The 25,000-nt window shown below is 34.6% G+C and overlaps 1 protein-coding gene across 3 annotated transcripts in view; it reads left to right on the forward strand.

Annotated features, from left to right (window-relative positions):
• Positions 1 to 1,405: 1,405 nt before the first annotated feature.
• LOC133645858 (SAM and SH3 domain-containing protein 1-like) overlaps positions 1,406 to 25,000 on the forward strand; it is an 81,686-nt gene continuing 58,091 nt past the window's right edge. For 2 of the 3 annotated variants that reach the window (XM_062040770.1, XM_062040771.1), the window contains exon 1: positions 1,406 to 2,688. In XM_062040770.1, the coding sequence (XP_061896754.1) occupies positions 2,251 to 2,688 (438 nt within the window). In that variant the 5' untranslated portion in view covers positions 1,406 to 2,250. Of the gene's footprint in view, positions 2,689 to 6,568; positions 6,591 to 25,000 lie in introns of those variants that run through there. The other variant, XM_062040774.1, reaches the window with a different exon arrangement.

The raw sequence follows: 25,000 nt of genomic DNA on the forward strand, positions 1-25,000 counted from the left end.
GTTTTTTTGGTTTTTTTTACAGTAAAGCAATGAAACATTATTTTAAAATGGTTCTTTAAAGCATTCAAGTGCATATTTAAAATGATGAAACAACAAAAGAATAGATATATATTTATGAAACTTATTCAAAATAATGGAGATGCTTTAATGCAATCAAGTACATATTTAAGATGAAAAACAAATCAATATAATATAGAGATACATATTAAATAAATATTCAAGACGTTTCTTACATTAGAGTAATGACATTATTTAAAACATTTTTAATTGGTTCTTTAAAGGAATCAAGTCCTTATTTAAAATGAAATTAGGAAAACAATTTTTAAATAAAAGAATATGTATTACAGTATATATTAAATAAACATATATATATATATATATATATATATATATATATATATATATATATATATATATATATATACACACACATATATACATGTATGTATTTATATATACTGAATATATGTATGTGTGTGTATATGTATAATATGTATACACACGAATAAATATACACATATATATTTATACAAATACTAAAAAATGGACAAATACATTTTTTTATTTTTTTTAAAATAAGCTAACACTTAACAGTAAAAAAAATAAAATACTATGAATTGAATAAAGATATTAGAACGTTATTAAAGGACATAATACAAGATACAAGAGAAAGGTAACACAAAAAAACATTTTTAAATGACAGTTTAAAAAACATTTTTTTAATATTCCAGAATGTTTCTTACACAAAGTACATTTTCTGAGAAAATGCTTACAAATTAAACAAATTAAGGTCGTTAACTAATATAAAATATTACAAAACAAGTCCTTTGTTATGCACTTTTTTTTACATTTGAGACAGTTGAGTAACATGTTGTGCCTTAATTATTTGTATTTTTTTTTAACTTTTATCTTATGATATAAATAATTAAATAATAATCATTAATAACCATAATATTATTTTGAATCAGTGAACTGAAAAATTATTTTTTAAAGGCCAAGAAAAATAACATGTTAAAAAAAAAAAAGCTTAATGTTTTGTGCAAGACTGAGAAATGTCCAATTTTATATATATATATATATATATATATATATATATATATATATATATATATATATATATATATATATATATATATATATATATATGATTACAATTTGATTTGATTTGATACATTTTATTTCAAATATGCAAAAAATAAGCGCAAGCCTGATCCAATACAGTGCTATAGCCTTAACAGCCATTATAACAAAATGAAAATGGGACAACCGGTAGAAAATGGATGGATGGATGGAGCATAAAAAGGAAAAAAATAAAATGAGCACTGGACTTTTTTTTCTTTTCTTTTTTTTCTGTAATATAATATGAATTGAATAAAGATATCCGAACGTTATTAAATGACGTAATACAAGATACAAGAGAAAGGTAAACAAAACAAAAAAGGAATTACAACGCTGTGGGAATTAATTGTTTGTCATTTTGAATGCATGATTAATTATTATCATTATTTAATTCTATGTGCATTACCCAGAATGGCCAGCAGGTCGCGCCAGTGAGCTCCCATCATCCAACTGGGTAAAAAAAAGCAGCCCTGCATCGTCTTCATCTTCTTCATCTTCACGGCAGTGGACGTCAAAGTTGGACGAAATAAGACACGACGAGAGCTGAAAACAAGTTTTAACTTTTAAATCCGCTTTTTTGGGGGGGTCTTATTTTGTAACGACCGTCATTTGGGACCAGCCGGCGGCGTGACGACGTCTGCTCTGGCACGTCCGACGATGTTTTTGGCTCAGGAGAACGTCGCCAGCCGCGTACGCCGTCAAATGTTAACAAAGCCGATGGACGCGGCGTGTGGAAATTGAACTTTTCCAGGTGTCTGCGGTGAAATTAAGCGCGGGGCTAACTTCCCAAGTCGGGGTTTGCAAAAAAAAAGGCGTTTTCTGGCGGAGATTTGAACTGAAAGTAGTCGTCTGGTGCCAGCCTAGCAAAGAATGTCATTTTCATTTTGGTCTAAAAGTACAAACCACGTGCTAGCGTGGAGGTCTCGCGACATTTCCTCACGCAGGGGGTCAGAGGTCAGAGCTGAGGAGACTTGCTAAAGGTCGGGGTCAATCAGAGATGTCAAAGGTGAGCCGTCCGCTTGTGGATGACGTCATTTGTCAGAGTGAACGTGCAGTGCGTGGGAGTATGAAGCCGCTTTAAAATGGCTGCTTTTTAAGTGGAGTTCTGAAGGCGAGTTTTGGACGCCCAGGATGAGCCAGGGCCCACACCTGGTGCTCCAGTGGCTCTCCGAGCTCCACCTGGCCCACTACGTGGAGGCCTTCCTGGACAACGGCTACGACGACCTGGAGGTCTGCAAGCAGATCGGACAGCCCGACCTGGACGCCATCGGGGTCGGCGTGGAGGGCCACAGACTCCGGCTTCTGGGCGCCGTGCAGCGGCTGAAGGACGAGGAGAAGAAGAAGGTGGCCCCGGGCTTCTACTTCACCCTGGAACCTTCTGCGGGTCACCTGGGGACCCTGCAGGGGTCAGGAAGACCACACCGCCCGTCCTGTCCCGGAAACCAGGACCTGAGACTCACGGACTGTAAGGACTTTGTGACTTATCCCAAACTCAAACTGAAAGTCCTCATCAGGGACAAACTGGCCAAGGATGGAATCGACCTGGGAGAAGATCCTTACACCCGCCAGGTAGGAACACTTTGCACCTTCTCTGCACCTTTGGTCTCCAAAAATAACAACTTTGTTTCTACTTTTTACAAGTAGAAAAAAAACTATTTGCAAGTAAAATATGTATTTATTTAATTAAAAAAACTATTTTTTTTTCTATTAAAAAAAAGATTCACATGTAAAAAAAAAAAAAATTAACAAAACGTGTAAATAAAAAAAAAATATTTTCTCAAATTAAAACATGATTTGCAAGTGAAAGAATATTCTTCAATTTAAAAAAAAAAGATTGGAAAGTTAAAACAATTATTCAAGTTAAAACGATTCACAAGTAAAAAAAAGAACAATATCTTCAATTAAAAAACAAAGAGCAAGTAAAAAATAATTTTCTAAAAAAAAATAGAAAAACCTCAAACGATTCATAAGCAAAATATATATTTTTTATATTAAAGAAACAATTCATGTGAGAAAAAAAAAAGTTTTACAAAATGTTGTGTAAATACAAATATTTTCTCAAATTAAAAAAATATTTGCAAGTAAAAAAAATGTTTTCTATTAAAAAAACGATTCACATGTAAAAAAACTAACAAAAAAAACTTGGAAATAATTGTTTTTTTTCTAGTAAAATAATAGTCAATTACAAAAAACGATTGGAAAGTTAAAACAATTATTTAAGATAAACCGATTCACAATTAAAAAAGAACATCTTTAATTAAAAAAACAAAGCGCAAGTAAAAAAATATTTTCTTCAATTAAAGTATTCACAAGTAAATAATAATTTTCTTCGATTTAAAAACGATTCACAAGTAAAACTTTTTTTTTTCTATTAAAAAAAACGATTCACATGTAAAAACAAAGCCAAAATAGAAACCGTGTAAATACAATTTTTTTTTTCTCAAATTAAAAGTAAAAGGATATTCTTCAATTAAAAAAAACTATTCGAAAGTTAAAACAATTCAAGTTAAAACGATTTTCTTCAGTTTGCAAGTAAAAAAAAATTCTGCAAGTAAAAAACAAATTTCTTCAATTAAAAAAATAATTTGTAGGTATAAAAAAAAGTTTTCTTAAATTTAAAAACGATTCGCAAGCTAAATATATTTTTTTCTATCAAATAAACGATTCGCAAGTAAAAAAAAAAAAATCAATTAAAAAACGATTCGCAAGTAAAAAAAAAAAAATCTATTTAAAAAGAATCCGCAAGTAAAATGTTTTTTTCTATAAAAAAATATTCACGTGTAAAAAAAATTAACAAAACATGTAAATAATTTTTTTTTTCTCAAATTAAAAAATGATTTGCAAGTAAAAGGGTATTCTTCAATTTAAAAAAAACGATATGAAAGTTAAAACAATTCAAGTTAAAAGGATTCACAAGTAAAAAGATATCTTCAATTAAAAAAATAATGCGCAAGTAAAAAATAATTTTCTTCAATTATTCGCAAAAAAAAAAGTAATTAAAAAAACAATTTGCATGTAGAAACAATTTATTCAGTTTGCAAGTAAAAAACAGATTACTTCAATTAAAAAAGTAATTCGTAAGTATAAAAATAATTATCTTTTGACGATATTTTTTAGATTTTTTTTTTTGCATGACGGCGGTACAACATTTAGATCATATTTTGCATTATAGTTGCACGATATGTGTGCAATCTGTCGTTGTGGCTTGTGCAGCCCTTTGAGACATTTACGGGCTACATAAATGAACCTTGATTGATTGATTGACTGATGACTGGTTGGTTTACGTATAAGAAGATCCATGATTGGTTGGTTGTTCACTATGATGCCACAAATGTCATTTAGTCACGTTAGGGAAGTACATCAGGCCATGATGCATTGTGGGAAGGAGCAAGTGTATTTCTTTTTTTTACCAAGGCTGCACTCCCAGCAGCTAAATATATCCCCTATAAGTAGCAACGTTGTAAAATATTAAGTGTCCCTATTTTATATGCCGGCTGCTGCCAGCTAACGTTGCTGTTAAGCGGCACGCTGGCGGGCAATTAACGTCAGGCTCCGCCTCCCTGCCTCCATTTAACCACATGCATCATTCAGAGTGAACGCTGCATGTAAATAAAGGCGATCATACCAGCGCTAAAATATAGCGAGTCCACCTCTGTGTGCACATTTCATGCCATGATTGTTGTCACCAAACTTGGCAACATTCTTGTTGGAATGTACCAGAAATATGCCTGCACTTTGACCAAACCAAAAATAAGTGTTTTGTTTTATTTCTATAATAAATGAAGCAGCATGTCATTAGGGAGGGCTTCTGGAATCCGGTATTTTTTTTGGGCAATGTTGAAATTTTCAATGCCAACAAAGAAATTGACTGAAAAAAACATAAGTAAGGCTCCACTTTTCAAAACAAAAATGTGCTAGCTTGATGCTAATATACATTGGCTATTGGCGTTCTACGGATTTTGCATTAGCGATTTTACATGGCGTTTTCAACACCTCTATATGTATTAAAATAGAAAAAAAAGGATGGAATCGACCTGGGAGAAGATCCTTACACCCGCCAGGTAGGAACACTTTGCACCTTTGGTCTCCACAAACACACAATAAACTAAGTAAAATATGTATTTATTTAATTAAAAAAACAATATTTTTTTTCTATTAAAAAAAAGATTCACATGTAAACATTTTTTTTAACAAAACGTGTAAATAAAAATGATATATTTTCTCAAATTAAAACATGATTTGCAAGTAAAAGAATATTCCTCAATAAAAAAACGATTTGAAAGTTAAAACAATTATTCAAGTTAAAACGATTCACAAGTTAAAAAAAACAAAAAAAAAACAATGCGCAAGTAAAAAATTATTTTCAATTTAAGTATTCTCAAGTAGAAAATAATTTTCTTCAATTTAAAAACGATTCGCAAGTAACACTTTTTTTTCTATTAAAAAAAAGATTCACATGTAAACATTTTTTTAACAAAACGTGTAAATAAAAATGATATATTTTCTCAAATTAAAACATGATTTGCAAGTAAAAGAATATTCCTCAATAAAAAAAACGATTTGAAAGTTAAAACAATTATTCAAGTTAAAACAATTATTCAAGTTAAAACGATTCACAAGTTAAAAAAAATAAAAAAAACAATGCGCAAGTAAGAAATTATTTTCAATTAAAGTATTCACAAGTAAAAAATAATTTTCTTCAATTTAAAAACGATTCGCAAGTAACACTTTTTTTTTCTATTAAAAAAACGACAAAAAGGTGTAAATAAAAAAATATTTTCTCAAATTAAAAGTAAAAGGATATTCTTCAATTAAAAAAACGATTCGACAGTTAAAAAAATTCAAGTTAAAAGGGTTCACTGGTAAAAAAAAAAAATTAAATTAAAAAAATAATGCGCAAGTAAAAAATAATTTTCTTCAATTATTCACAAGTAAAAAAAAAAAAGTAAATTAAATATTAAAATTCATTAAAATATTACCGTAAAATTGGATTTTGTGCTGTTTTCCTTTTATGGATTTTTATTTTAAGATAAACACAAACATCGAAAAAAATGTTCATCCAAAATGCAAAATTGCGTGGTTACCTGTGTGATGACAAAAATGATTGTCACATTCTTGTTGGAATGTACCAGAAATATGCCTGCACTTTGACCAAACCAAAAATAAGTGGTTGTTTTTTTTCTATAATAAATGAAGCAGCATGTCACTAGGGAGGGCTACTGGAATCCGGTATTTTTTTTGGCAATGTTGCAATTTTCAATGCCAACAAAGAAATTGACTCAAAAAAACGTAAGTAAGGCTCGACTTTTCCCCCAAAAAATGTGCTAGCTTGATGCTAATATACATTGGCTATTGACGTTTTACGGATTTTGCATTAGCAAATTTACATGGCGTTTTCAACACCTCTATATGTATTAACCTAGAAAAAAAAGGATGGAATCAACCTGGGAGAAGATCCTTACACCCGCCAGGTAGGAACACTTTGCACCTTTGGTCTTCACAAACACGCAATTTTTGTACAAATATAAAAACACATTTTTACAAGTAGAAAAAAACTATTTGTAAGTCAAATTTGTATTTATTTAATTAAAAAGACTATTTTTTTCTATTAAAAAAAAGATTCACATGTAAACTTTTTTTTTAACAAAACGTGTAAATAAAAATGATATATTTTCTCAAATTAAAACATGATTTGCAAGTAAAAGAATATTCCTCAATAAAAAAAACGATTTGAAAGTTAAAACAATTATTCAAGTTAAAAGGATTCACAAGTTAAAAAAAGTAAAAAAAACAATGCGCAAGTAAAAAATTATTTTCAATTAAAGTATTCACAAGTAGAAAATAATTTTCTTCAATTTAAAAACGATTTGCAAGTAAAACTTTTTTTTTCTATTAAAAAAACGATTCGCATGTAAAAAAAAAATTTAAAAAAAAAAAAATGTTCTCAAATTAAAAGTAAAAGGATATTCTTCAATTGAAAAAACGATTCGACAGTTAAAACAATTCAAGTGAAAAGGATTCACAAGTAAAAAAATATATTCAATTAAAAAAATAATGCGCAAGTAAAAAATACTTTTCTTCAATTATTCGCAAGTAAAAAAAAAAAAGTAAATTAAATATTAAAATTCATTAAAATATTACCGTAAAATTGGATTTTGTGCTGTTTTCCTTTTATGGATTTTTATTTTAAGATAAATAATTTGTGTGATGACAAAAATGATTGTCACATTCTTGTTGGAATGTACCAGAAATATGCCTGCACTTTGACCAAACCAAAAATAAGTGGTTGTTTTTTTTCTATAATAAATGAAGCAGCATGTCACTAGGGAGGGCTACTGGAATCCGGTATTTTTTTTTGGCAATGTTGCAATTTTCAATGCCAACAAAGAAATGGACTCAAAAAAACGTAAGTAAGGCTCGACTTTTCCCAAAAAAAATGTGCTAGCTTGGTGCTAATATACATTGGCTATTGACATTTTACGGATTTCGCATTACTCAGTGACCTCCATATGTATTAATCTACTCAGTGGCCTAGTGGTTAGAGTGTCCGCCCTGCGATCGGTAGGTTGTGAGTTCAAACCCCGGCCGAGTCATACCAAAGACTATAAAAATGGGAGCACTTTTGACCAAACGAAAAATAAGTGGGGTTTTTTCCTCTATAATAAATGAAGCAGCATGTCATTAGGGAGGGCTACTGGAATCCGGTATTTTTATTTTTTTTGGCAATGTTGCGTTTTTCAATGCCAACAAAGAAATGGACTCAAAAACACATACTGTAAGTAAGCGTGATGCTAATATACATTGGCTATTGACGTTATCCCATAGTTGGACATATTGAGTGTACAATCTGTTGTCATAAGTTAGCATCACTTTGGAATAATTCTCGGGTGTCACGTAAACAGACTGAATATTTACTGCAGTTTGTGTGTTGAGAAGGCTTAGTCCAAAGAAATATATTGTAAAATGTGGCTTTGTGAGTCTTGACCGCTAATGCTGTGATACAGATTACAAGGTCAAAAGGTCACCACCATGTATGTAGACATTTAAAAGTGCTTTTAGTAAACACTTTAGTGTGTGTTTGTTTTTAAAGGCCCACTGAAAGCCACTACTAGCGACCACGCAGTCTGATAGTTTATATATCAATGATGAAATCTTAACATTGCAACACATGCCAATACGGCCGGGTTAACTTATAAAGTGACATTTTAAATTTCCCGCTAAACTTCCGGTTGAAAACGCCTTTGGATGATGACAATAGCGCGTGACGTAGCCAGTGAAACAGAAGTATTGGTACCCCATTGAAAACAATACAAAATAGCTCTGTTTTCATCTCATAATTCCACAGTATTCTGGACATCTGTGTTGGTGAATCTTTTGCAATTTGTATATTGTACATATTACATATTGTTATGAAGGTGTCTGTTACTACATTATATATATACTTGCAGTGTGTATATTGTACATATGACATATTGTTATGAAGGTGTCTGTTACTACATTATATATATACTTGCAGTGTGTATATTGTACATATTACATATTGTTATGAAGGTGTCTGTTACTACATTATATATATACTTGCAGTGTGTATATTGTACATATTACATATTGTTATGAAGGTGTCTGTTACTACATTATATATATACTTGCAGTGTGTATATTGTACATATTACATATTGTTATGAAGGTGTCTATCACTACATTATATATATACTTGCAGTGTGTATATTGTACATATTACATATTGTTATGAAGGTGTCTATCACTACATTATATATATACTTGCAGTGTGTATATTGTACATATTACATATTGTTATGAAGGTGTCTGTTACTACATTATATATATACTTGCAGTGTGTATATTGTACATATTACATATTGTTATGAAGGTGTCTGTTACTACATTATATATATATACTTGCAGTGTGTATATTGTACATATTACATGTTGTTATGAAGGTGTCTGTTACTACATTATATATATACTTGCAGTGTGTATATTGTACATATTACATATTGTTATGAAGGTGTCTGTTACTACATTATATATATACTTGCAGTGTGTATATTGTACATATTACATATTGTTATGAAGGTGTCTGTTACTACATTATATATATATACTTGCAGTGTGTATATTGTACATATTACATATTGTTATGAAGGTGTCTGTTACTACATTATATATGTATACTTGCAGTGTGTTTATTGTACATATTACATATTGTTATGAAGGTGTCTGTTACTACATTATATATATACTTGCAGTGTGTATATTGTACATATTACATATTGTTATGAAGGTGTCTGTTACTACATTATATATACACTTGCAGTGTGTATATTGTACATATTACATTTGTTATGAAGGTGTCTGTTACTACATTATATATATACTTGCAGTGTGTATATTGTACATATTACATTTGTTATGAAGGTGTCTGTTACTACATTATATATATACTTGCAGTGTGTATATTGTACATATTACATATTGTTATGAAGGTGTCTGTTACTACATTATATATACACTTGCAGTGTGTATATTGTACATATTACATTTGTTATGAAGGTGTCTGTTACTACATTATATATATACTTGCAGTGTGTATATTGTACATATTACATATTGTTATGAAGGTGTCTGTTACTACATTATATATACACTTGCAGTGTGTATATTGTACATATTACATTTGTTATGAAGGTGTCTGTTACTACATTATATATATACTTGCAGTGTGTATATTGTACATATTACATATTGTTATGAAGGTGTCTGTTACTACATTATATATATACTTGCAGTGTGTATATTGTACATATTACATATTGTTATGAAGGTGTCTGTTACTACATTATATATATACTTGCGGTGTGTATATTGTACATATTACATATTGTTATGAAGGTGTCTGTTACTACATTATATATATATACTTGCAGTGTGTATATTGTACATATTACATATTGTTATGAAGGTGTCTGTTACTACATTATATATATATACTTGCAGTGTGTATATTGTACATATTACATATTGTTATGAAGGTGTCTGTTACTACATTATATATATACTTGCAGTGTGTATATTGTACATATTACATATTGTTATGAAGGTGTCTGTTAGTACATTATATATATTTCCTCATGTTTCATGACATCAGCAGAGACATAAAGACACCCTCGTGGTTTGACTGTTAGCCATAAAAAACATATTCCATGTCCGGACTTGGCTTCTTCATCGTCTTCTTCCATCTGGATTTTCATCTTGTTTCTGCTGCTCTGTAACTGAGACCTTGTGGGACTGGACCGTGTCGCCCCTCAGAGAGCAGCACTGAGCGTTGAGGTCAGTCGCTACATTGCGACGCTAACATGTGTCGGGTGTGCTGATCCTTCGCGTGCGGAAGGTGTACTGTGTTTACTGTACACGACTTCATGTCTTTTAATGCACTTAGAAGGCATTTTGGACTATCTGCAATGGAGCGATTGAGGCCTGCTTCGTTCCAACGTAGAAGGAGTTGCAGTCGTCCAAACATGTTGAAATAAATGTTGTTAGATAAAAGACAAAAGTGATTTAGTCTTAGATGATGAAAACTCGCTCGATTTAAAATCATTGTCGAACTTAAAACCAAGATTTATGACTGTGGGTTTGTAAACAAGGCGTCAGGCGGTGCAGATCACTGGGGGGAGTATTCTGTTAGACTTTTCAGTCAAATCTAATGATTTCCGTCTTCTTCTCATTTAAGTTGAGAAAGTTTACCGCCAAAATGCTTTTATGACCTCTTTCATAAATAAAATCAATATAAATGATATACAGTCGCGATCAAAAGTGTACATACCCTTGTAAAGAACATCATGTCATGGCTGTCTTGAGTTTCCAATCATTTCTACAACTCTTATTTATTTGTTATGTAGTGATTGGAGCACATACTTCATGAAGTTTGCTTCTTTTATGAATTTATTATGAGTCTACTGAAAATGTGAGCAAAAGTATACATACAGCAATGTTAATATTTGCTTCTGCTGGAATTTTTGACCACTAAATTGCTGCAGTTCAGCTAAATGTGTTGCTTTTCTGACACTGACTTGTTTCTTCAGCATTGTCCACACCTGTAAGTCAGGACTTTGGGGAAGGCCATTCTAAAACCTTCATTCTAGCCGGATTTAGCCATTCCTTTACCACTTTTGACGTCATTGTCCTGTTGGAACACCCAACTGCGCCCGAGACCCAACCTCCGGGCTGAGGATTTTAGCTTGTCCTGAAGAATTTGGAGGTAATCCTCCTTTTCATTGTCCCATTTAAAGCAGCAGTTCCATTGGCAGCAAAACAGGCCCAGAGCATAATACTACCACCACCATGCTTGACGGTAGGTATAGTGTTCCTGGGATTAAAGGCCTCACCTTTTCACTTCCAAACATATTGCTGGGTATTGTTGTCATGTTTTGTTATTTCCTGTTAGTTTTGGACTCCCTTAGTTCCTGTTTGTGCACCTGTGGGTTTGTTTTAGTTTCCATGGGGATTAATTGGGTTCACCTGCCTCTGGTTAGTGGTCGGCACGCTCACCTGTTGTCGACCGCTAATCAGAGAGCTATTTATTCACCTCTCTCGCCACGCTCAGTCTGGCTTCATTGTTTGCTACACGCAACCTGTTACCTTAGTATTTCTTGTCTCCTAGTCTATGCTTCCTGCGCTAACTGGTAGCCTTAGCTTCCCGTGCGATCGGCACTGTTTTTTGGTACGTGTTGGATTTTGAAGATGAAATCATGTTCCTACCTGCACACCTTGTCCAGAGTGGTCCGTCTGACAAAGATAAGACCTTCTGGAGGAAAGTTCTGGGGTCAGATGAAACAAAAATGGAGCTGTTTGGCCACAATACCCAGTGATATGTTTGGAGGAGAAAAGGTGAGGCCTTTAAACCCAGGAACACCACGCCTACCGGCAAGCATGGTGGTGGTAATATTATGCTCTGGGCCTGTTTTGCTGCCAGTGGAACTGGTATGTGCTCCAATCACTCTATCACAAAAACATAAGAGTTGTAGAAATGATCGTAAACTCATTATGTTCGGCGCATGGACTTCATTTATAAGTAAAGGTAAGGCCATAATAACGTTTTTTTTAATTAAATGTGCTTTTTTGTGTGCTACAGTTTGTATGTGTAAAGTTAAAGTTAAGTTAAAGTACCAATGATTGTCACACACACACACACGAGGTGTGGCGAAATTATTCTCTGCATTTGACCCATCACCCTTTGATCACCCCCTGGGAGGTGAGGGGAGCAGTGAGCAGCAGCGGTGGCCACGCCCGGGAATCATTTTTGGGTGATTTAACCCCCAATGCCAACCCTTGATGCTGAGTGCCAAGCAGGGAGGTAATGGCTCCCATTTTTATAGTCTTTTGGTATGACTCGGCCGGGGTTTGAACTCACGACCTACCCATCTCAGGGCGGACACTCTACAAATGTGTGTCAACTTCTGATCGCGACTGTACATGAATGAGTTTTGACCTCCCTCCCTCCTCAACGACACCTGGAGTCAAAACTTTTGCTAGCATGCAGAACGGCCCCACTCTATGAACATTACATCATCACACCCAAGACAATGGGCATATACACACACACACACACACACACTCTCCTCCACCCCACGCCTTCATCACCGCTTGTTTCCCCTCTGGGTGTTGGACGGCTGGCAGCTCTTCATAGCAGCAGTCGACCTCCAGGGTCCCAACTCCCCGCCCCACTGTTGCGAGTTGTCGTGATTATATGTAACATGTTTATGTGTGCATGGCGTGGAGGTTTTTCCCCACTCCAGACTAGGCCCCCTTAGGAGCCCAGTCTAGATTGTATTTTTTTACTCATCCTTCCCCAGCGTTTTACTTTACCTTTTTCTTATCTTTTCCGGGGCGTCTCTGGCGACCCATCAGCGTTCCTGTACACTGTTTGTTTGTCTCATCTTGAACGGGTTTGTGCTGAAAACATAGTTTCCTTGTACTTGTGCAATGACAATAAAGTCCTATCCTAGGTAGATCCCCCTCCACTTGGTCCATTGAAAAGTAGCTCGCCTGCAGAAAAAGGTGTGGCCACCCCTGGTTTACATAATCCTGAGAGGGTATGCCTGATTTAATGCAATTCAAGCAATGTGCATTTTTAAAGTTGCTATATTTACACACTGTAACACAGTGGTCCCCAACCACCGGGCCGCGGCCCGGTACCGGTCCGCGGACCGATTGGTACCGGGCCGCACAAGAAATTAAAAAAAATTAAAATAAAAAAATAAAATAAAATTGTTTCATTAAATCAACATAAAAAACACAATATATACATATTGTGTGTGTGTATGTCAATATAGATCAGGGGTCACCAACGCGGTGCCCGCGGGCACCAGGTAGCCCGTAAGGACCAGATGAGTAGCCCGCTGGCCTGTTCTAAAAATAGCTCAAATAGCAGCACTTACCAGTGAGCTGCCTCTATTTTTTAAATTGTATTTATTTACTAGCAAGCTGGTCTCGCTTTGCTCGACATTTTTAATTCTAAGAGAGACAAAACTCAAATAGAATTTGAAAATCCAAGAAAATATTTAAAGACTTGGTCTTCACTTGTTTAAATAAATACATTAATTTTTTTTACTTTGCTTCTTGTAACTTTCAGAAAGACAATTTTAGAGAAAAAATACAACCTTAAAAATGATTTTAGTATTTTTAAACACATATACCTTTTTACCTTTTAAATTCCTTCCTCTTCTTTCCTGACAATTTAAATCAATGTTCAAGTATTTTTATTTTTTTATTGTAAAGAATAATAAATACATTTTAATTTAATTCTTCATTTTAGCTTCTGTTTTTTCGACGAAGAATATTTGTGAAATATTTCTTCAAACTTATTATGATTAAAATTCAAAAAAATTATTCTGGCAAATCTAGAAAATTTGTAGAATCAAATTTAAATCTTATTTCAAAGTCTTTTGAATTTCTTTTAAAATTTTTGTTCTGGAAAATCTAGAAGAAATAATGATTTGTCTTTGTTAGAAATATAGCTTGGTCCAATTTGTTATATATTTTAACAAAGTGTAGATTGGAGTTTAACCTATTTAAAACATGTCATCAAAATTCTAAAATTAATCTTAATCAGGAAAAATTACTAATGATGTTCCATAAATTATTTTTTAAATTTTTTCAAAAAGATTCGAATTAGCTAGCTTCTTTTTTTCGGTTGAATTTTGAATTTTAAAGAGTCGAAATTGAAGATAAACTATGTTTCAAAATTTAATTTTCATTTTTTTCGTGTTTTCTCCTCTTTTAAACCGTTCAATTAAGTGTAAATATCATTAATTATTAATAATAACATAGAGTTAAAGGTAAATTGAGCAAATTGGCTATTTCTGGCCATTTATTTAAGTGTGTATCAAACTGGTAGCCCTTCGCATTAATCACTACCCAAGAAGTAGCTCTTGCTTTCAAAAAGGTTGGTGACCCCTGCTATAGATCAATACAGTCTGCAGGAATACAGTCCGTAAGCACACATGATTGTATTTTTTTTAAATTTTTTTTATTTTTTTTATTTTTTATTTTCATTTTATTTTAAACAACATAAAAAAAGACACATGATACACTTACCATTAGTGCATCAACCCAAGAAAACCCTCCCTCCCCCATTCACACTCATCCACACTCATTTACATGATTGTATTTCTTTATGAAAAAAAAATAAAAAAAAATTAAAAAAAAATTGTTTCATTAAATCAACATAAAAAACACAATATATACATATTGTGTGTGTGTATGTCAATATAGATCAATACAGTCTGCAGGAATACAGTCCGTAAGCACACATGATTGTATTTTTAAAAAAAATTTTTTTAATTTTTTAATTTTTTAATTTTCATTTTATTTTAAACAACATAAAAAAAGACACAAGATACACTTACCATTAGTGCATCAACCCAAGAAAACCCTCCCTCCCCCATCCACACTCATTTACATGATTGTATTTCTTTATGAAAGAAAAAAAATTAAAAAAAATCCCCCCCAATCCCCCCCCCCGGTCCGTGGGACAAATTTTCAAGGGTTGACCGGTCCCCAGCTACAAAAAGGTTGGGGACCACTGCTGTTACATATTCATAACATTATGTCAGCTTATATTCTCCAGTGCATTTATATGTTTCATGTACACATCCTTCATCAAAAGCAGATAGTTAGGAGTTTCAAAAAAGTCTGTTGTGAAAGTACAAACCCCGTTTCCATATGAGTTGGGAAATTGTGTTAGATGTAAATATAAACGGAATACAATGATTTGCAAATCATTGTATTCCGTTTATATTTGCATCCAACACAATTTCCCAACTCATATGGTAACGGGGTTTGCAGAATATTGACGCAGATGTCAAAGAGTGAAAGCGAGCCCTCGCTCTTAAGCGCTTCCCTCATGCAATGTTTATGATGTCAGGGCACGCTTGGCTAGCTGTGGTTAGCATCCATTAGCGGGCCGGCGATGAGATGACACACCCGTGACGGGCGGAGAGGCCGGTCCACTTGGACTCTGGAGGGTTGTTCCCCTCGCGTTCCTTGTTGAAGAACACCGGAGCGGTGTTGGCATCCCCCCCGTCTCCAACGCACATCTGGGCAAGATGACGTCTAAAGAAGGAAATCCTGGTGAAAGTAGAAAAAAGCGTGGTCAGAGAGTAGAGATAATGGCTGCCAGCGGATTAAAGGGGACACTCTTAAGGAGATTAAAAGGTCGAACGGGACCCAAACCCTTTTGTCTCCGGCATTAAAGCTGGAACATCTGACGGGGTCCTTAAAGCAGGGGTGCCCACTTTAGTCCCGCAGGCGAGCTACTTTCCAGTCTACCTCGTTCATATTGTCAGGTTCAAACACCGATGACATCTATTAAAGAGACAAGAAGCAAGGAATTGAACAGAGACAGGATTCAATTTAGCTCAATGAGGTAGAGCCGCCTGGGCTGTACTCTTAGTACAGTCTCCCAGCACGCTCTGATGAAAGGATTGCACGCCTCCTCTTTTATTTGGACTCTCCCTGATTACACGGCAACAGCTGTTTCTAAGGGGAGAGGGGGTCGTAAACAGCCGTCGCCCTCGGTCACAAAACAGCTCAAAGAAAAGATGCCAGGAGCTTGCGTCAGGTCCTGCTTCCTCGCCGCTTTGTAGATAAGTTTTGTAATAACTTAGATACAATTATTCTGACACATATATATCATTTAGAATGAAGCATTAATAAGTACTTAATAATGGCTAATTAAGAGCCAATATGTTACTAATTTGCATGTTTATAAGCAACTAATTAATGGTGAATATGTTCCCCATAGGGTTGGGGTTAAGGTTAGTGTTAGAGGGTTAGGGTTAGGGCCATGCAGAATAAGGCATTAATAAGTACTTAATAATGACTGATTAAGAGCCAATATGTTACTATATTGCATGTTAATAAGCAACTAATTATTGGTGAATATGTTCCCCATAGGGTTGGGGTTAGTGTTAGTGTTAGAGGGTTAGGGTTAGGGTTAGGGCCATGCAGAATAAAGCATTAATAAGTACTTAATAATGAATAATCAAGAGCCAATATGTTACTAATTTGCATGTTAATAAGCAACTAATTAATGGTGAATATGTTTGCCATAGGGTTAGGGTTAGGGTTGGGGTTAGGGTTAGGGTTAGGTTTGGGGTTAGGGTTAGGGCCATGCAGAATAAGGCATTAATAAGTACTTAATAATGACTAATTAAGAGCCAATATGTTACTAATTTGCATGTTAATAAGAAACTAATTATTGGTGACTATGTTCCCCATCGGGTTAGGGTTGGGGTTGGGGTTAGGGTTAGGTTCAGGGTTAGGGTTAGGGCCATGCAGAATAAGGCATTAATAAGTACTTAATAATGACTAATTAAGAGCCAATATGTTACTATATTGCATGTTAATAAGCAACTAATTAATGGTGAATATGTTCTCCATAGGGTTAGGGTTGGGGTTAGGGTTAGTGTTAGAGGACTAGGGTTTGGGTTAGGGTTAGGGCCATGCAGAATAAGGCATTAATAAGTACTTAATAATGACTAATTAAGAGCCAATATGTTACTAATTTGCATGTTAATAAGTAACTAATTAATGGTGAATATGTTCCCCATAGGGTTAGGGTTGGGGTTGGGGTTAGGGTTAGGGTTAGGTTTGGGGTTAGGGTTAAGGCCATGCAGAATAAAGCATTAATAAGTACTTAATAATGACTAATCAAGAGCCAATATGTTACTAATTTGCATGTTAATAAGCAACTAATTAATGGTGAATATGTTCTCCATAGGGTTAGGGTTGGGGTTAGGGTTAGTGTTAGAGGACTAGGGTTTGGGTTAGGGTTAGGGCCATGCAGAATAAGGCATTAATAAGTACTTAATAATGACTAATTAAGAGCCAATATGTTACTAATTTGCATGTTAATAAGTAACTAATTAATGGTGAATATGTTCCCCATAGGGTTAGGGTTGGGGTTGGGGTTAGGGTTAGGTTTGGGGTTAGGGTTAAGGCCATGCAGAATAAAGCATTAATAAGTACTTAATAATAACTAATCAAGAGCCAATATGTTACTAATTTGCATGTTAATAAGCAACTAATTATTGGTGAATATGTTTCCCATAGGGTTAGGGTTAGGGTTGGGGTTAGGGGTTAGGGTTAGGGTTAGGTTTGGGGTTAGGGTTAGGGCCATGCAGAATAAGGCATTAATAAGTACTTAATAATGACTAATTAAGAGCCAATATGTTACTAATTTGCATGTTAATAAGCAACTAATTATTGGTGACTATGTTCCCCATCGGGTTAGGGTTGGGGTTGGGGTTAGGGTTAGGGTTAGGTTCGGGGTTAGGGTTAGGGCCATGCAGAATAAGGCATTAATAAGTACTTAATAATGACTAATTAAGGGCCAATATGCTACTAATTTGCATGTCAATAAGCAACTAATTATTGGTGACTATGCTCCCCTTAGGGTTAGGGTTAGAGGGTTAGGGTTAGGGCCATGCAGAATAAGGCATTAAGTACTTAATAATTACTAATTAAGAGCCAATATGCTACTAATTTGCATGTTAATAAGCAACTAATTATTGGTGACTATGTTCCCCTTAGGGTTAGGGTTAGAGGGTTAGGGTTAGAGGGTTAGGGCCATGCAGAATAAGGCATTAAGTACTTAATAATTACTAATTAAGAGCCAATATGTTGCTAATTTGCATGTTAATAAGCAACTAATTAATGGTGAATATGTTCCCCTTAGGGTTGGGGTTAGTGTTAGAGGGTTAGGGCCATGAAAAATAAGGCTTAATAAGTACTTAATGACTAATTAAGAGCCAAAATGTTACTAATTTGCATGTTAATAAGCAACTAATTAATGGTGAATGTGTTCCCCATAGGGTTGGGGTTAGGGTTAGGGTTAGGGCCATGCAGAATAAGGCATTAATAAGTACTTAATAATGAGTAATTAAGAGCCAATATGTTACTAATTTCCATGTTAATAAGCAACTAATTAATGGTGAATATGTTCTCCATAGGGTTAGGGTTGGGGTTAGGGTTAGTGTTAGAGGGTTAGGGTTAGGGCCATGCAGAATAAAGCATTAATAAGTACTTAATAATGACTAATTAAGAGCCAATATGTTAGTAATTTGCATGTTAATAAGCAACTAATTAATGGTGAATATGTTCTCCATAGGGTTAGGGTTGGGGTTAGGGTTAGTGTTAGAGGGTTAGGGTTTGGGTTAGGGTTAGGGCCATGCAGAATAAGGCATCAGAATAAGGCATTAATAAGTACTTAATAATGACTAATTAAGAGCCAATATGTTACTAATTTGCATGTTAATAAGCAACTAATTAATGGTGAATATGTTCCCCATCGGGTTAGGGTTGGGGTTGGGGTTAGGGTTGGGGTTAGATTGTTAGGGTTAGGGCCATGCAGAATAAGGCATTAATAAATACTTAATAATGACTAATTAAGAGCCAATATGTTACTAATTTGCATGTTAATAAGCAACTAATTATTGGTGAAAATGTTCCCCATAGGGTTAGGGTTGGGGTTAGGGTTAGGGTTAGAAGGTTAGGGACATGCAGAATAAAGCATTAATAAGTACTTAATAATGACTAATCAAGAGCCAATATGTTACTAATCTGCATGTTAATAAGCAACTAATTAATGGTGAATATGTTCTCCAGAGGGTTGGGGTTGGGGTTAGGGTCTGGGTTAGGATTAGGACCATGCAGAATAAGGCATTAATAAGTACTTAATAATGACTAATCAAGAGCCAATATGTTACTAATTTGCATTTTAATAAGCAACTAATTATTGGTGAATATGTTCTCCATAGGGTTAGGGTTGGTGTTAGGGTTAGGGTTAGAGGGTTAGGGTTAGAGGGTTAGAGGGTTAGGGACATGCAGAATAAAGCATTAATAATTACTTAATAATGACTAAATAAGAGCCAATATGTTACTAATTTGCATGTTAATAAGCAACTAATTAATGGTGAATATGTTCCCCATAGGGTTAGGGTTGGGGTTGGGGTTAGGGTTAGGGTTAGGTTTGGGGTTAGGGTTAAGGCCATGCAGAATAAAGCATTAATAAGTACTTAATAATGACTAATCGAGAGCCAATATGTTACTAATTTGCATGTTAATAAGCAACTAATTAATGGTGAATATGTTCTCCATAGGGTTAGGGTTGGGGTTAGGGTTAGTGTTAGAGGACTAGGGTTTGGGTTAGGGTTAGGGCCATGCAGAATAATGCATTAATAAGTACTTAATAATGACTAATTAAGAGCCAATATGTTACTAATTTGCATGTTAATAAGTAACTAATTAATGGTGAATATGTTCCCCATAGGGTTAGGGTTGGGGTTGGGGTTGGGGTTAGGGTTAGGTTTGGGGTTAGGGTTAAGGCCATGCAGAATAAAGCATTAATAAGTACTTAATAATGACTAATCGAGAGCCAATATGTTACTAATTTGCATGTTAATAAGCAACTAATTAATGGTGAATATGTTCTCCATAGGGTTAGGGTTGGGGTTAGGGTTAGTGTTAGAGGACTAGGGTTTGGGTTAGGGTTAGGGCCATGCAGAATAAGGCATTAATAAGTACTTAATAATGACTAATTAAGAGCCAATATGTTACTAATTTGCATGTTAATAAGTAACTAATTAATGGTGAATATGTTCCCCATCGGGTTAGGGTTGGGGTTGGGGTTAGGGTTAGGTTTTGGGTTAGGGTTAGGGCCATGCAGAATAAGGCATTAATAAGTACTTAATAATGACTAATTAAGAGCCAATATGTTACTAATTTGCATGTTAATAAGCAACTAATTATTGGTGAATATGTTCTCCATAGGGTTAGGGTTGGTGTTAGGTTAAGGGTTAGGGTTAGAGGGTTAGGGACATGCATAATAAAGCATTAATAAGTACTTAATAATGACTAATCAAGAGCCAATATGTTACTAATTTGCATGTTAATAAGCAACTAATTAATGGTGAATATGTTCTCCATAGGGTTAGGGTTGGGGTTAGGGTTAGTGTTAGAGGGTTTGGGTTAGGGTTAGGGCCATGCAGAATAAGGCATCAGAATAAGGCATTAATAAGTACTTAATAATGACTAATTAAGAGCCAATATGTTACTAATTTGCATGTTAATAAGTAACTAATTAATGGTGAATATGTTCCCCATAGGGTTAGGGTTGGTGTTAGGTTTAGGGTTAGGGTTAGAGGGTTAGGGACATGCAGAATAAAGCATTAATAAGTACTTAATAATGACTAATCAAGAGCCAATATGTTACTAATTTGCATGTTAATAAGCAACTAACTAATGGTGAATATGTTCTCCATAGAGTTAGGGTTGGGGTTAGGGTTAGTGTTAGAGGGTTAGGGTTTGGGTTAGGGTTAGGGCCATGCAGAATAAGGCATTAATAAGTACTTAATAATGACTAATTAAGAGCTAATATGTTACTAATTTGCATGTTAATAAGTAACTAATTAATGGTGAATATGTTCCCCATCGGGTTAGGGTTGGGGTTGGGGTTAGGGTTAGGTTTTGGGTTAGGGTTAGGGCCATGCAGAATAAAGCATTAATAAGTACTTAATAATGACTAATTAAGAGCCAATATGTTACTAATTTGCATGTTAATAAGCAACTAATTAATGGTGAATATGTTCCCCATAGGGTTAGGGTTGGTGTTAGGTTTAGGGTTAGGGGTAGAGGGTTAGGGACATGCAGAATAAAGCATTAATAAGTACTTAATAATGACTAATCAAGAGCCAATATGTTACTAATTTGCATGTTAATAAGCAACTAATTAATGGTGAATATGTTCTCCATAAGGTTAGGGTTAGTGTTAGAGGGTTAGGGTTAGGGACATGCAGAATAAAGCGTTAATACGTACGTAATAATGACTAATCAAGAGCCAATATGTTACTAATTTGCATGTTAATAAGCAACTAATTAATGGTGAATATGTTCTCCATAGGGTTAGGGTTGGGGTTAGGGTTAGTGTTAGAGGGTTAGGGTTTGGGTTAGGGTTAGGGCCATGCAGAATAAGGCATTAATAAGTGCTTAATAATGACTAATTAAGAGCCAATATGTTACTAATTTGCATGTTAATAAGCAACTAATTAATGGTGAATGTGTTCTCCATCGGGTTAGGGTTGGGGTTAGGGTTAGGTTTGGGGTTAGGGTTAGGGCCATGCAGAATACGGCATTAATAAGTACTTAATAATGACTAATTAAGAGCCAATATGTTACTAATTTTCATGTTAATAAGCAACTAATTAATGGTGAATATGTTCTCCATAGGGTTGGGGTTGGGGTTAGGGTTAGTGTTAGAGGGTTAGGGTTAGGGTTAGAGCCATCCAGAATAAAGCATTAATAAGTACTTAATAATGACTAATTAAGAGCCAATATGTTCCTAATTTGCATGTTAATAAACAACTAATTATTGGTGAATATGTTCTCCATAGGGTTAGGGTTGGGGTTAGGGTTAGTGTTAGAGGGTTAGGGTTTGGGTTAGAGTTAGGGCCATGCAGAATAAGGCATTAATAAGTACTTAATAGTGACTAATTAAGAGCCAATATGTTACTAATTTGCATGTTAATAAGCAACTAATTATTGGTGAATATGTTCTCCATAGGGTTAGGGTTGGTGTTAGGGTTAGGGTTAGAGGGTTAGGGCCATGCAGAATAAAGCATGAATAATTACTTAATAATGACTAATTAAGAGCCAATATGTTACTAATTTGCATGTTAATAAGCAACTAATTAATGGTGAATATGTTCCACATCGGGTTAGGGTTGGGGTTGGGGTTAGGGTTAGGGTTAGGGTTAGGTTTGGGGTTAGGGTTAGGGCCATGCAGAATAAGGCATTAATAAGTACTTAATAATGACTAATTAAGAGCCAATATGTTACTAATTTGCATGTTAATAAGTAACTAATTAATGGTGAATATGTTCCCCTTAGGGTTAGAGTTGGGGTTAGGGTTAGGGTTAGGTTTGGGGTTAGGGTTAGGGCCATGCAGAATAAGGCATTAATAAGTACTTAATAATGACTAATTAAGAGCCAATATGTTACTAATTTGCATGTTAATAAGCAACTAATCATTGGTGAATATGTTCTCCATAGGTTTAGGGTTGGTGTTAGGGTTAGGGTTAGAGGGTTAGGGACATGCAGAATAAAGCATTAATAATTACTTAATAATGACTAATTAAGAGCCAATATGTTACTAATTTGCATGTTAATAAGCAACTAATTAATGGTGAATATGTTCTCCATAGGGTTAGGGTTGGGGTTAGGGTTAGTGTTAGAGGGTTAGGGTTTGGGTTAGGGTTAGGGCCATGCAGAATAAGGCATTAATAAGTACTTAATAATGACTAATTAAGAGCCAATATGTTACTAATTTGCATGTTAATAAGGAACTAATTATTGGTGAATATGTTTTCCATAGGGTTAGGGTTGGTGTTGGGGTTAGGGTTAGGGTTAGGGTTAGGTTTGGAGTTAGGGTTAGGGCCATGCAGAATAAGGCATTAATAAGTACTTAATAATGACTAATTAAGAGCCAATATGTTACTAATTTGCATGTTAATAAGTAACTAATTAATGGTGAATATGTTCCCCTTAGGGTTAGGGTTGGGGTTGGGGTTAGGGTTAGGGTTAGGTTTGGGGTTAGGGTTAGGGCCATGCAGAATAAGGCATTAATAAGTACTTAATAATGACTAATTAAGAGCCAATATGTTACTAATTTGCATGTTAATAAGCAACTAATTATTGGTGAATATGTTCTCCATAGGGTTAGGGATGGTGTTAGGGTTAGGGTTAGGGTTAGAGGGTTAGGGACATGCAGAATAAAGCATTAATAATTACTTAATAATGACTAATTAAGAGCCAATATGTTACTAATTTGCATGTTAATAAGCAACTAATTAATGGTGAATATGTTCTCTATAGGGTTAGGGTTGGGGTTAGGGTTAGTGTTAGAGGGTTAGGGTTTGGGTTAGGGTAAGGGCCATGCAGAATAAGGCATTAATAAGTACTTAATAATGACTAATTAAGAGCCAATATGTTACTAATTTGCATGTTAATAAGCAACTAATTATTGGTGAATATGTTCTCCATAGGGTTAGGGTTGGTGTTAGGGTTAGGGTTAGAGGGTTAGGGACATGCAGAATAAAGCATGAATAATTACTTAATAATGACTAATTAAGAGCCAATATGTTATAATTTGCATGTTAATAAGCAACTAATTAATGGTGAATATGTTCCCCATCGGGTTAGGGTTGGGGTTGGGGTTGGGGTTAGGGTTAGGGTTAGGGTTAGGTTTGGGGTTAGGGTTAGGGCCATGCAGAATAAGGCATTAATAAGTACTTAATAATGACTAATTAAGAGCCAATATGTTACTAATTTGCATGTTAATAAGTAACTAATTAATGGTGAATATGTTCCCCTTAGGGTTAGGGTTGGTGTTAGGGTTAGGGTTAGGGTTAGAGGGTTAGGGACATGCAGAATAAAGCATTAATAATTACTTAATAATGACTAATTAAGAGCCAATATGTTACTAATTTGCATGTTAATAAGCAACTAATTATTGGTGAATATGTTCTCCATAGGGTTAGGGTTGGTGTTAGGGTTAGGGTTAGGGTTAGGGTTAGAGGGTTAGGGACATGCAGAATAAAGCATTAATAATTACTTAATAATGACTAATTAAGAGCCAATATGTTACTAATTTGCATGTTAATAAGCAACTAATTAATGGTGAATATGTTCTCCATAGGGTTAGGGTTGGTGTTAGGGTTAGGGTTAGGGTTAGAGGGTTAGGGACATGCAGAATAAAGCATTAATAATTACTTAATAATGACTAATTAAGAGCCAATATGTTACTAATTTGCATGTTAATAAGCAACTAATTATTGGTGAATATGTTCTCCATAGGGTTAGGGTTGGTGTTAGGGTTAGGGTTAGGGTTAGGGTTAGAGGGTTAGGGACATGCAGAATAAAGCATTAATAATTATTTAATAATGACTAATTAAGAGCCAATATGTTACTAATTTGCATGTTAATAAGCAACTAATTAATGGTGAATATGTTCTCCATAGGGTTGTGGTTGGGGTTAGAAGTATGCTAACTGTCAGAGTGATTGTATATAAGTTATCACACAACATGTTTGCTCTGAGTTCAGGGTTGCCCTGCGTGAAGACAAAAGCTGTCTTTGATCTTATCAAGCAAAAGGCGGACGGCTTGTAAAACCTCCACTGTGTGCGACGGAATGCGCCGTGGAGGTGTCGGTTTCTCTGATCTTTTGGACTGCCACAGGAAGGACCCGAAATCTGCCGAGCAGAGGGGAGGCAAACCTGACACCGCTCCGAGCACCTTTTTGTTT

This window comes from Entelurus aequoreus, linkage group LG03 (genome assembly GCF_033978785.1).
Source record: "Entelurus aequoreus isolate RoL-2023_Sb linkage group LG03, RoL_Eaeq_v1.1, whole genome shotgun sequence".
NCBI classification, from domain to species: Eukaryota; Metazoa; Chordata; class Actinopteri; order Syngnathiformes; family Syngnathidae; genus Entelurus; species Entelurus aequoreus.